The 13,299-nt window shown below is 43.6% G+C and overlaps 2 protein-coding genes across 2 annotated transcripts in view; both read right to left on the bottom strand.

The window, feature by feature from the left end:
* Nucleotides 1-1,400: 1,400 nt before the first annotated feature.
* cnppd1 (cyclin Pas1/PHO80 domain containing 1) lies at nucleotides 1,401-6,870 on the bottom strand. The gene is made up of 8 exons (XM_037696707.1): nucleotides 6,687-6,870; nucleotides 5,283-5,385; nucleotides 5,023-5,104; nucleotides 4,808-4,928; nucleotides 4,600-4,728; nucleotides 4,461-4,522; nucleotides 4,245-4,362; nucleotides 1,401-2,548 (listed from the first exon to the last, which is right to left on the bottom strand). The coding sequence occupies exons 1-8, from the start codon at nucleotides 6,747-6,749 to the stop codon at nucleotides 1,964-1,966; spliced, it is 1,263 nt and encodes a 420-aa protein (XP_037552635.1). The 5' UTR covers nucleotides 6,750-6,870; the 3' UTR covers nucleotides 1,401-1,963.
* A 909-nt stretch (nucleotides 6,871-7,779) lies between these two features.
* Nucleotides 7,780-13,299, bottom strand: part of abcb6a (ATP-binding cassette, sub-family B (MDR/TAP), member 6a) — a 13,456-nt gene continuing 7,936 nt past the window's right edge. The window contains exons 10-20 of the mRNA XM_037696510.1: nucleotides 12,395-12,520; nucleotides 12,239-12,315; nucleotides 12,113-12,176; nucleotides 11,940-12,025; nucleotides 10,839-10,896; nucleotides 10,657-10,761; nucleotides 10,335-10,509; nucleotides 10,155-10,267; nucleotides 8,608-8,702; nucleotides 8,466-8,534; nucleotides 7,780-8,391 (exon numbers count right to left, since the gene is read on the bottom strand). Of these exons, the coding sequence (XP_037552438.1) occupies nucleotides 8,232-8,391; nucleotides 8,466-8,534; nucleotides 8,608-8,702; nucleotides 10,155-10,267; nucleotides 10,335-10,509; nucleotides 10,657-10,761; nucleotides 10,839-10,896; nucleotides 11,940-12,025; nucleotides 12,113-12,176; nucleotides 12,239-12,315; nucleotides 12,395-12,520 (1,128 nt within the window). The 3' untranslated portion in view covers nucleotides 7,780-8,231. The remainder of the gene's footprint in view (nucleotides 8,392-8,465; nucleotides 8,535-8,607; nucleotides 8,703-10,154; nucleotides 10,268-10,334; nucleotides 10,510-10,656; nucleotides 10,762-10,838; nucleotides 10,897-11,939; nucleotides 12,026-12,112; nucleotides 12,177-12,238; nucleotides 12,316-12,394; nucleotides 12,521-13,299) is intronic.

The following is a 13,299-nucleotide window of genomic DNA, read 5'->3' as shown; positions in this document are numbered from 1 at the left end:
CAGCCACCTCTTCTGGGAGGACCCCAAGGTGTTCCCAGGCCAACCAAGAGACATAAGTCTCGCCAGTGTATCCTGGATCTTCCCCAGGGTCTCCTCCCAGTCAGACATGCCTGAATCTCCTCTCTATAGGGAGGTGATTCAATAGGGTGGCGTCCAGGAAGCATCATTACCAGATGTCCCAACCACAACTGGCTCCTCTAGATGTGGAGGAGCAGCGGTTCTACAGAGTCTCTCCCTGATAACTGAACTTCTCAACCAGTCTCTAGTCCAGCTACGATGCAGAAGAAACATTTCAACCGCCTGTATCCACAATCTCATTCTTTCAGTCACTACCCAGAGTTCGTGACCATAGGCGAGGGTAGGAATGTAGACCAACCGGTAAACAGCTTCGCCCTACAGCGCAGCTTCCCCACAGAGTCCACAATCCTGCAGACACGGCACCAATCCATCTGTCAATCTCTCTCTCCATCCCCCCCCCCCACTTGTGAACAAAACCTCAAGATACTTGAACTCCTCCACTTGAGGCAGAACCTCACCCTCTACCTGGAGAACAATACACCAATTTCCGACTGAGGACCATGACCTTAAATTTGGAGCCTGGGTGATTCCTGGTATTCCTTAACATACCCATCTTTCCGAGAGTCACTGAGGAGTATCGATTAGTCTGAGTGCTGCCAAATAACCTACCAGCTGCAGTCGATCATGATCACCACCGAGAAGATTTCTTACAAGGTTTACAGAAAACCCACCTTCAATTCAAGCTTTTTAGAACTTCAGACGGATGTATAATCAGTCCACCTGGAAAACGGCTGACCATAAAAAGCAAATACTTTGAAGGAAAGGCTCCAATTGTTCATGAACGTACCTCTCTGTTGCGTCCGCAGTTTGTTGTGGGAACACGTCACCTGGAAATAAAACGTTGCCCCGTTCACATTTTCACAACGGACCAAAATACGTCTCAGATCAAACCGTGCCTAAAGGAAGTCGTCTCCTCCCTCCTGGAGGTTTCATTTCACCTGTGAGACACGTGGCTCCATCGACTCGTGCAAACGTTCAAGAGTCGGCCTCGGAGCGAAGAGGATCGTCGGGTTTCGTCGCCCAGTTCTACGAAGCAGTCGGGTCTATATTAGGATCTCTCCGAGCGGTATGTCAAACTGGTGGGGGGGGGGGGGGCGCTGGTCTTCTGCCAAAACCTTCTGCTCTTTGAAACGCCAGCAGTCGTTTAAAGAAACTTTCAGGCAGCAGATCAACGGAACAAAGTTCATCTTTTTTTTACATCAGCGGACAAATTCTGCTCTAAAGACACAAAGTTTCTATAAATTACAAACAAAGTCTTTAAAGAAAAGCATTTATTTATTTTCCTACACGTTTTACACCACGTACAAAATTAAAGTTCTTTGTGCTTTAAAGTGTATCAAATTCAAATACTTGGGAGTCATTAGCTTTGATGTGTAATGTAAAAAATATATACGACACCCCCCCCCTCCCCCCGGTGTTTGCATAAATGGCGACAAAGAAACGAGAGAAGTGGCGTATTGTGATGAAAAAGCATCAGTGCGCAAATTTCAGATGAACAAAAAAAAAAAAAAAACGCAGCTTACGAACAGCTTGAAATGCATCATGCAGGAAAAGTATTTTAAGAATGTAACATTTTGTCACCAAACATCGTAAAGCTCTCGATTTATGTTTAACCTTCATTCAACCAGCTTTTATGTTTAAAACTTAAATCCAACACTAAAGATGTAAACCAGACACTTCGATAAGTTTAATCGTTTCGCTGACGCTAAATAAAACGTGTAATCTCTGCATATTAAAGTCACGTGGAGTGAAAATAAAACGTATTAATCTCTGCTTTTGCACCACAGAACTCCACCTTCTCTGCACCGTCACGTCTGGAGAAGCCACAGAAGACCCGAGGACGATATGTGCCATGGAAGCAAAAAAAAAAAAAAAAGTGATGTTCCTAGCCAGGCATGATCAGAGCTTGGTATTTGTTGACAGGAAGCAGGAACTCTGGACGGCAACGGTGCAGGTTTGGAGGCGGGAACAGCCCGAAGGAAGTGTCCAGACTCGGCTCTGCCGCCGCGAGAGGGTTGGAGGGCAGCGGCAGGCGGTTGTTGAAGGGACCGTAACCAGGAAGTGACGAGGCGTTCTGAATCCGACACTGAAAACGAGAACGGGTCGCAACACAGCCAGGGCGGACGGCGGCGGACGCAGAGCGGGACTGAGGAGTTCCCACGTCAGGATGTACGCGAATCACCGAAGCAAGAAGGGAAGACGGAACAGACGTGTGCGCAGACACTGACGGGGAACTCTGTCCAGGTTCCAGAGAGCCGGCCTGACCGCTCAGACTCTCATTGGCCAGAAGACAGCAGGCTGCAGCGGGGGCTTCTGGACCCGATGTGTGGATGGGAGGGGAACTGGTCTCGTGCGAGGGAAGGAGAAGGGACTGGCTGCTCCTGGAGAGACTGAGCTGGTGCAGCACAGCACTGGTGGCGATGAGGCCGGCTACGCTCGTTAGATAAACCAGGCCGAGCAGACAGGAAACCTGAGACGAAACAAAGAGTTTCATTATTTGTTAATTACTTTGGTCTTTACTGTACAGGTGCTGGTCATAAAGTTAGAATATCATGAAAAAGTTGATTTATATCAGTAATTCCATTCAAAAAGTGAAACTTGTATATTATATTCATTCATTACACACAGACTATTTCAAATGTTTATTTCTTTTAATGTTGATGATTATAACTGACAACTAATGAAAACCCCAAATTCAGTATCTCAGAAAATTAGAATATTACTGAAGACCAATTAAAAAAAAAGATTTTTAGAAATGTTGAACAACTGAAAAGTATGAGCATGTGCAGCACTCAGTACTTAGTTGTTGCTCGTTTTGCGGCGTGGCATGGAGTCCATCAGTCTGTGTCACTGCTCAGGTGTTCTGATAGTGGCCTTCAGCTCTTCTGAATTGTTGGGTCTCGTGTATCACATCTTCCTCTTCACAATACTTCATAGATTTTCTATGGGGTTAAGGTCAGGTGAGTTTGCTGACCAATTAAGAACAAGGATACCATGGTCCTTAAACCAGGTACTGGTAGCTTTGGCACTGTGTGCAGGTGACAAGTCCTGCTGGAAAATGAAATCTGAATCTCCATAAAGTTGGTCAGCAGCAGGAAGCATGAAGTCTCTAAAACTTCCTGGTAGACGGCTGCATTGACCTTGGACTTCAGAAAACACAGTGGACCAACACCAGCAGATGACATGGCACCCCCAAACCATCACTGACTGTGGAAACTTGACACTGGACCTCAAGCAACGTGGACTCTGTGCTTCTCCTCTCTTCCTCCAGACTCTGGGACCTTGATTTCCAAAAGAAATGCAAAATGTACTTTCATCAGAGAACATAACTTTGGACCACTCAGCAGCAGTTCCAGGTGAGACGCTTCTGACGCTGTCTCTTGTTCAAGAGTGACACAAGGAATGCGACAGCTGAAATCCATGTCTTGCATACGTCTGTGCGTGGTGGTTCTTGAAGTACCGACTCCAGCTGCAGTCCACTCTTTGTTAATCTCCCCCACATTTTGGAATGGGTTTTGTTTCACCATCCTCTCCAGGGTGCAGTTATCCCTGTTGTATGTATACATTTTTTTCTACCACATCGTTTCCTTCCCATCACCTCTCTGTTAATGTGCTTGGACACAGAGCTCTATGAACAGCCAGCCTCTTTAGCAATGACATTTTGTGTCTTGTCCTCCTTGTGCAAGGTGTCAATGGTCGTCTTGTGGACAACTGTCAAGTCAGCAGTCTTCCTCATGATTGTGTAGCTACAGAACTAGACTGAGACCATTTAAAGGCCTTTGCAGGTGTTTTGAGTTAATTAGCTGATTAGAGTGTGGCACCAGGTGTCTTCAGTATTGAACCTTTTCACAATATTCTAATTTTCTGAGATACTGAATTTGAGGTTTTCATTAGTTGTCAGTTATAATCATCAACATTAAAATAAATAAACATTTAAAATATATCAGTCTGTGTGTAATGAATTAATATAATATAGAAGTTTCACTTTTTGAATGGAATTACTGAAATAAATCAACTTTTTCATGATATTCTAATTTTATGACCAGCACCTGTAGATTGTCTGGTTTTAATTGACCTGAAACATGAAAACAGCCACGAAAAGTTGCATTCCTGCATCTGAGAGGAGATTTACTGTGCACGTACATGCACAGTTCCTGTTTGCTTACCTTTGTAAAGTGCTGATAGACAGCGGTCAGGGCGTGACTCCATGCGGACTGCTCCAGCAGCACACACAGGTCGGTGTACGTGAACCACCCTCGTTTCATCCCCTGACGTTCCGCGATGCTAAAAAACACAAAACAAGCCAGAATCAGAAATATCCCCCAGATATTTGATGTTTAACAAACTTCTACGAGTTTTAAATACTCTTTAAAAACACACACCTGGTTTCCAGCTGGCTCAGCGTGTCGAAGAAGTCTTTCGGCTCCGTGAAGAGGCTCCACTCCTTGAAATGACGCAACACGAGGGTCGTGAGCAACAACCAAAACCGATTAACACAAGCGCACACGGAGTGCCACTTACAAGGGCGTTCAAGAAATTCATCTCCAGGTTGTTGACGGTTTGCACGTCCAGTTTCCCGGCTGCTCCCCACTCGTCGTTGAAAACCTCTTCCTCCTCGCCTTCGTCGTACAGATACTTGCTGGCAACCATCTGAACAAGATGTAGTTACTCGGTTAACCCCCAGAAATACGTCGCGCTGATCAAGAAACGTTTTAGCGGCTCGGTTCACCATTGAGATCAGGAAAAGGTCAGACGAGGAGATCTTCTGCAGGTATTCTGGGTTTCTGTGTCGGAGCCGTTCTATGTAGACCAAAGCCAGCATCATGGCGCACGGAGAGATGCAAGCCTCCCTGAACCAGAAACAACAAAGGCTTTAAGTACAAGAGTGAGAGCTCGGCATCCGGATGTCATTCGGGTTCACAGACGCTGGAAGACGGGACAAACCTTGCAACGCGAGCAGCATACTTCTTCTGGAGTTTCCGTATCGGGCTTGGGGCGGACTTCTGGAGGATTTCCACAGCGATATCTGAAATCCCAGCAAGCACAAAAGTCAACATGTAAGCTCAAGGATGCTCAGAATGTGCCAGAACCTCTTACACACTAATAAAAAAACTTAAATGAGCTGGAATTCTGCTAAAAACGACTTATAACCAGACAAACACCTAAATGACCTTAAGTTGACTTAAGCCAGGGGATTAACTGACCTGTAACAGGGCAGGAAAGGCCATCTAAAGAGACGTCTGGGTCCAGGCCGTAATAAAGTCTTTTCCTCACTCGTTCAGTCAGTTTTTGGTGTCCAGGAAGAAGCTGCAACATTCAGCTAACAGTCAGTGGTGAGATACAGTACTTGAGTAAATTGTTCATGTATCTGTGCTTTGCTTAAGTGGAGTTAAACGTGGGCACTTCTTTTATTCCACTACATTTTACATCATCTGTACTTTCTACTACATTTCTATAATGCGTTGCATTTTGTTTATTTGTTCGTTAGTTTTTAAGTAACCAATGGTGAGAGGGAAGCTGGTCCACTGAATCACTGCGAAGTGAGCGGGTAACGTTAGACCTGCCTTCAGCTCAGCAGGACGAAAAGAGACGGACTGGACTCGGAAAACAAACTTCTCCTGAACTTGAACAAGAAATTCTTGCTGCGATGTTAAAACGTATCGGTTCATGGGATGTTGGGAGACGAGAGATGTCTCCAAATGGCTCGACGCTCGGGTCCAAGTTTTGAAAATAGTGTCAGGAAGTTAAAATATTGTTCAATATTGACCCATTACAAGGTTTAGACAGTATTTTAACTAGAGTTGACGACAAACTGGGGCTGAAATGATCAGACATTCCTTTTACTTAGTGTTTACTGCAGTTAAAATGACACATTGCTTTGTGTTAAATAAAAACTTCCAAAGCTTATAATCATTCCTCTTTCTTATTTTAATAACATTTAACTCATCCCTGAAATTCTGACGCACAGAATCACAAGTCCAAGTGTGAACTGTGTCACAATAAAAACATGTACTATCTGCAGCATTGCTCATTAAAATAACATACTTTAAGTATTTTTAAAAGCAAGTACTTACTTGCACTTAAGTAAAAACGTTAATGTGGCACTTCTACTTTTACTAGAGCACATTTTTGTCTGTTTATTCGTACTTTTACTTAAGTACAGTCAGTGTTTTGAGTACTTGTTCCACCACTGACATTAGTTTTTAAAGCAAATACTAGCTAAGCTGAGCTAAAAACATCTCGACCAAAGCTAATGAACACAGTTCAACAAAACAAAACGTTCAGGACTTTTCCTTCAACTTTGCAACCTCAGAGCAGGAAAACCACTCGCTTCATGTTTTTTTATATTAGCTAACGCTAGTTAGCTCAGACAGCTAGCCGACATCATAAGAACTACACCCATCTTACAAAACGCAGCAATATTTCACATTCACGGCTAAGTTTAGTGTTAAAATTTAAAAATGACAAAAGTTCCGTTCAACACGGTCTAAAACATTCCTGTACTTTGTTTCTCTACCGCATCCGGAACTGGTTTTCAGCTAGCTAATTAGCTTAGCATTGGCTAACGCAGTTTGTTGACCTAGCTTGGCTTTAGCGCGCCAACGTACCGTGAACTCCTGGAAGTCCGAAAACGGAAACGTATTTTCGTTAAATAAAGCTTGGAAATCCATATTTAATGTAGATTTAACATCGGTCCGCAAGAAAAGTGTGTGAGAAGTCCACCTGACCCGACGCCCCTGCCTCTGCTCGGCTTGTCGCGGCACACCCTGACCGGTGTTGTACTAAAAAATGTACCCCACACTGTGAAGCGCACCCGTCTCGAAGGAACCACTTTTATTTTTATTAATAAAAAATATATATATTTGATTATGATATACACAATATGCGGACGACTCCGCTTTACTGCCAGGTTATATGTTGACGCTACAAAAATTATATCAAAAACATGATGGGTGCAACAATTAAAACATTCCGACATAAAAACGCATTACAAATTAATTTATTCTAAAAAAAATAGTTCTCGTAAGAGTAATGAAAAACACGTCCGTCAGTCATGTCACACACCGACACCATTAATGAAATTAACTCCCTTTTGGACAGCTTCCTGCGACAGGAACGGCGGGTAACATTTCCAGCACAACACCTGGTAGTCCGTGACGTCAGCGTCTCTCGCTTCCTTATTCGGACATAACCACACTGAGCCAGCAGGGGGCGATGTGGGCTGCAATTCTATTTATAGAATATTCCATTTATAACTACATGAAAAATAGTTACATATATTTTCAGATACACAAGTTGTCAATTAAAGCCTTTATACAACTTAAATAACTTTTTATGTTCCAGTTCTTGATAATTCATATCGTTTGTAAGATTACAATTATCAGACAAAATTACATTCCCATATATACCTTAGTGATTGAAATTATACACAACTAATAATAATTTTTAAAAAATCCACAAAAACAATAAAACAAAGATCTTAACTGCTCTGGCTCATTTGTATTCATACAATAATCAGTAAGAATTTAATAATTAGCTTTTCAGTGCAACAAAACATGACAGAGGCTGATTTTTAGGTTATTTAAAGCTGCACAATGAAACGATTGTTCCGTTCTGACACATATTTACACACAGACAATATGAAGTAAATGCTAAATAATAATAATAATTAAAAAAATCCAAATGAGACCAAAATTTCTTCTCCAAGTTAGAGTACAAAACACCTACAAAAAAAAAAAACACAATATTTTTGTCCATGTTCGAGTGTTCATTTCTCTGCCTGTTAGCAAAATATTCTCAGCGGACGGATTTCGATGAAACTCATTCATCGGATGCATCTTCGCTGTTGGCGTGAGCACAGTTCAAGATGGCCTCCATAGCTAATCAGCCGTAGCAAAGACAAAACGGTCTCGTCTTTTCTCTTTGATCTTTGCGCTAAAGTAACAAAAATGTAACTAGAATCAGAATTCAGACAGGAAGTGGGTGTTTTGATCACTTCAGTTACAACCTCCTCCGTTTAAAGGCGCCGCACATCAACTCAAAAACTAAAATAATAAATAACGCTCTCACCTTCCTAAGTGTTCGCTTACTTGTAAATAGTGTTTTGAAAAAGAGAGTAAAAAAGACCCCGCCCCCACCAACAGTAAACACAATCAGTGATGGTGGTGGGCTGAAGAGGCGGACGGCGGTTGTAGTTTCTCAGATTTGCGATCTTTGGAGTCCGAGTCGGACGAGGAGTCGGAGTCTTGGTGCTGCAGCTGCTTCATCCACATCTCTGCGTACAGGCCTCTTTTGAGGAGCAGCTCCTCGTGCCTGCAACGAGGGAGACGGTTCTGGTTTTACTCGACGCTTCGCGGAAGACGCGCCACACTCGGAACGGAGCTTACCGTCCTCGTTCGGCGACCCGCCCGTCTCTGATGACCAGAATCTGGTCGGCGCCGATGATCGTCGACAGCCTGCGACGAGAACGAGACGGCTCCGTCAGTAAAGAGCGAGACTTCAAGGTTAGGAGGCGGCGAGAGGTTTTACCTGTGAGCGACCACGACCGTCGTACGGTTGGTGCAGATTTTAGCCAGCGAGGCCTGGATGTTGCGCTCCGTCTGTGTGTCCAGAGCCGACGTCGCCTAAAGAGAAACTCCGTTAGAAAATAAGAAATGCAGCGTAGGAATACAGGTGCTGGTCATAAAGTTAGAATATCAGGAAAAAGTTGATTTGTTTCAGTAATTCCATTCAAAAAGTGAAACTTGTATATTATATTCATTCATTACACACAGACTGATATATTTCAAATGATTATTTATTTTAATGTTGATGATTATAACTGACAACTAATGAAAACCCAAATTCAGTATCTCAGAAAATTAGAATTTTACTTAAAACCAATAAAAAAAAAAAGATTTTTAGAAATGTTGGCCAACTGAAAAGTATGAACATGAAAAGTATGAACATGTGCAGCACTCAGTACTTAGTTATTGCTCCTTTTGCGGCGTAGCATGGAGTCCATCAGTCTGTGTCACTGCTCAGGTGTTCTGATAGTGACCTTCAGCTCTTCTGAATTGTTGGGTCTGGTGTATCACATCTTCCTCTTCACAGTAACTCATAGATTTTCTATGGTGTTAAGGTCAGGTGAGTTTGCTGGTCAATTAAGAACAGGGATACCATGGTCCTTAAACCAGGTACTGGTAGCTTTGGCACTGTGCGCAGGTGCCAAGTCCTGTTGGAAAATGAAATCTGCATCTCCATAAAGTTGGTCAGCAGCAGGAAGTCTCTAAAACTTCCTGGTAGACGGCTGTGTTGACATTGGACCTCAGGAAACACAGTGGACCAACACCAGCAGATGACATGGCACCCCCAAACCATCACTGACTGTGTAAACTTGACACTGGACCTCAAGCAACGTGGATTCTGTGCTTCTCCTCTCTTCCTCCAGACTCTGGGACCTTGATTTCCAAAGGAAGTTCAAAATTTACTTTCATCAGTGAACATAACTTTGGACCACTCAGCAGCAGTCCCAGGCGAGACGCTTCTGACGCTGTCTCTTGTTCAAGAGTGGCTTGACACAAGGAATGCGACAGCTGAAACCCATGTCTTGCATATGTCTGTGCGTGGTGGTTTTTGAAGCACCGACTCCAGCTGCAGTCCACTCTTTGTGAATCTCCTCGACATTTTGGAATGGGTTTTGTTTCACCATCCTCTCTGGGATGCGGTTATCCCAATTGCTTGTACACTTTTTTCTACCACATCGTTTCCTTCCCTTCACCTCTCTGTTAATGGGCTTGGACACAGAGCTCTATGAACAGCCAGCCTCTTTAGCAATGACCTTTTGTGTCTTGTCCTCCTTGTGCAAGGTGTCAATGGTTGTATTTTGGACAACTGTCAAGTCAGCAGTCTTCCCCATGATTGTGTAGCCTACAGAACTAGACTGAGACCATTTAAAGGGTTTTGCAGGTGTTTTGAGTTAATTTTCTGATTAGAGTGTGGCACCTGGAATTACTGAAATAAATCCACTTTTGCTCATGTTCTAATTTTATGACCAGCACCTGTACACCCCCTCACCCCCGTGTTCAGGCCGATACCTCGTCCAGCAGAATGATCTGAGGTGCTTTGAGGATTGTTCTGGCGATGGCGACCCTCTGCTTCTCCCCTCCGCTCAGCTTCAGACCTCGTTCGCCCACTTGCGTATCATAACCTGCCAGATACCGACGGTAAGAATAAACTCAAACTCTTCGGCTGCAACGCTCGACAGACGGCACTACCTTCAGGGAACGTGGCGATCTTATCGTGTATGTCCGCTGCCACAGCGGCCTCCTCCACCTCCTGGTCGGTGGCGGTGTTGCGACCGTAGCGAATGTTTTCCCGGATGATGTCGTTGAAGAGGACGGTGTCCTGAGGAACCACACCGATGTGCGCTCGCAGCGAGGACTGCTTCACCTGCAGAACGACATCGAAGCATCTGTTAGCAGAATATCTCGTGAACCACTGGACAGCGACCAGTGCATCTTTCTGAGTCGACATAATCAAGATGGCTGCTACGGCCAGCTTTAAGTCAGTCAGTCATGTGATCCTGAGAACCGTTACCTTTGAGATATCCTGGTCATCGATGCGAACGCAGCCGCCCTGAACATCGTAGAAGCGGAAAAGCAGCCGAATGATGGTGCTCTTCCCCGAACCCGATGGTCCGACCTGAAAATAGTAACAGCAGCACGGTGACAAAGTACACAGAGAGCAACGAGAATCCCTCGATTTAAAATCCGTCGTACCAGCGCAACAGTTTGTCCCGGGAGAACGGTGAAGGAAACGTCCCTGAGGATCTCTTTGCTGTAAATTAATAAGGACACATTTTATTTGAAGGCGCCTTTCAAACCACTCAAGGTCACCGAACAAGAAATACAAAAATAAAAAACATTAAGACAATAAAACGTAGATAATAAACGGGTAATGGTAGAATACATAATGACATTAAACAGAATAAGCAAGTTTGGAAAAAGTGAGTTTTAAGGTTAGATGTAAATGAGGACAGAGAATCAGAATTGCGGATGTAATGATCTTGAAGTCGATGCAATATTTTATGAGTAACCAGTAAAATGTTTAAGGATAGGGATGATGTGTTCCTTCGAAGTAGTTCTGGTGATGATCCGAGCAGCTGTATTTTGGACAAGCTGAAGTTTATGGATAATTTTAAGAGGAAGACCTGAGAGGAGGGAGTTACAGTAACCTAATCAAGATGTGACTAGAGCATTGATAAGGATGGCTGTACTGGTGGGAGTAAGAAATGAACGAGACGGTTGAGGTTTCAAATATGAAAATATGTAGACCGAGTAATGTTACTGACATGAGATTCAAACGATTAAGTGCTACTGAGCATGACACCCAGACTCTTAGCTGTAGGGGAGGGAGAAACTATGGAATCATCAACTTTAATTGTGAGACAATTACATTTGAATAAGGTAGACTTGGTACCAACAAGGAGAAGTTCTGCTTTCTTGGCGTTCAGTTTAAGAAAGTTTTGACTAAACCAAAAATTAATTTCACAGAGGCAGTTTGAAAAGAAAGATGGTGGAAGGGTGGTGTTGGGCTTGGTGGAGAAGTAGAGCTGGGTGTCGTCCGCATAGTAGTGAAAATTAATACTAAATTTACTAAAAATGAGACAAAGTGGAAGAAGATAAATGATAAACAGCAGAGGACCAAGAACAGAACCCTGAGGTACACCTGAAATAACTGGGACAGTGACTTGAAGTTCCTAAGTTGGACAAAGTGCTGATGGTCAAAAAGATAATGGAAAAAAAAAAAAGAAACGAGATTCGGTTCACATCTAAATCAGTCGTAAACAGTCAGATTAAATTGTTAAAACGTGAACGAACCCGTTGGTGTAGCTGAAGAAAACGTTCTCGAACTCTATTTTTCCCAGTTTATACTGCAGATTTCCTGCATTTACGTGATCCTTCACCTGAAAATGGAAAAAAAAAAAAACCTCAAAAAAATGCGCCCACAACACAAAAATTACAGCCAAATTACTCTTCGGCTTCAAATCTACCTCTTCCTCTTCCTCAAAAAGTTTGAACATGCTTTCCATGTCAATGAAGGAGTTCTGGATCATTCTGCGGAAACAAAGGGAACATTAGAGCGATGCAGTCAGCTGGCTGAATTTAAAGCATCTTACCTGTAGTACGTCCCAAACCAGTTGAGCGGGGTGTACAGCTGGATGATGTAGGTGCCGAAGAGAACAAAGTCTCCAACCTGGGATCAGAAGATTTATTTAAAAAAAAAAAAAGTTAAACGAACGTTGAAATATTTTGAGTTAAAATGGCGTCGGCACCTGAAACTTTCCCTCCGTGACGAAGTAGGCGCAGAGCAGGGAGCCGGCCAGCAGACCCGAGCCGATGACGACGTTCTGAGTTTGGTTGAGCAGCGCCAGGGAAGCCTGAGTCTTCCACTCTGAGGACTGGAGCAGAAGACGAGAAACGTTAGGATTCAAGTTCAACGAGTTCTAAAAGAATTAAATCAATTATCTGGAAAAAAAAATAAAAAAATTCTACACGTAACTACAGATTTATTTGCAGAAACATCAAAGGATCAAATGCTCCAAAAGTTGTTAAATTTCCCAGGCTCTTCTCTGTAGATGCCTCCACCTCTATGAGCTCTCTTCCACCTGCCCTAGTCTCACTATAGACCACAATTTAATCTTAAACCCTCACAGCCTGTGGAGAACCAAACTTCATCCATCCATCCATCCATCCATCCATCTTCTTTACCCGCTTATTCCATTTTGGGTCACGGGGGTCGCCAATGCCCATGTCCAGCAATCACTGGGCGAGGGGCGGGGTACACCCTGGACGGGTCGCAAGTCCATCACAGGGCCACATAGAGACAAACGAGACAAACAACCATTCACTCTCTCACTCACACCTAGGGACAATTTAGAGTTACCAATTAGCCTAACATGCATGTTTTTGGTCTGTGGGAGGAAACCGGAGCACCCGGAGAAAACCCATGCAATCACGAGAAGAACATGCAAACTCCACACGGAAAGACCCCAGGTCCAACTGGGGATTGAACACAGGACCTTCTTGCTGTGAGGCAACAGTGCTAACCACTGAACCGTTGTGCTGCCAAATAAAAGTAGTGCTAAAAGAACACTGGTCCTGTTAGCAGTGATGTTCTCTTTAGCAGCGCGGTCCTGTTAGCAGCGCTGTCCTGTTAATAGTGTGGTCCTGTTAGCAA

This window comes from Nematolebias whitei, chromosome 23, assembly GCF_014905685.2.
Source record: "Nematolebias whitei isolate Nwh7 chromosome 23, NemWhi1, whole genome shotgun sequence".
In the NCBI taxonomy this organism is placed as follows: Eukaryota; Metazoa; Chordata; class Actinopteri; order Cyprinodontiformes; family Rivulidae; genus Nematolebias; species Nematolebias whitei.
The sequence above is the reverse complement of the archived record's forward strand: the minus strand, read 5'-3'. Positions and strand labels throughout refer to the sequence as shown.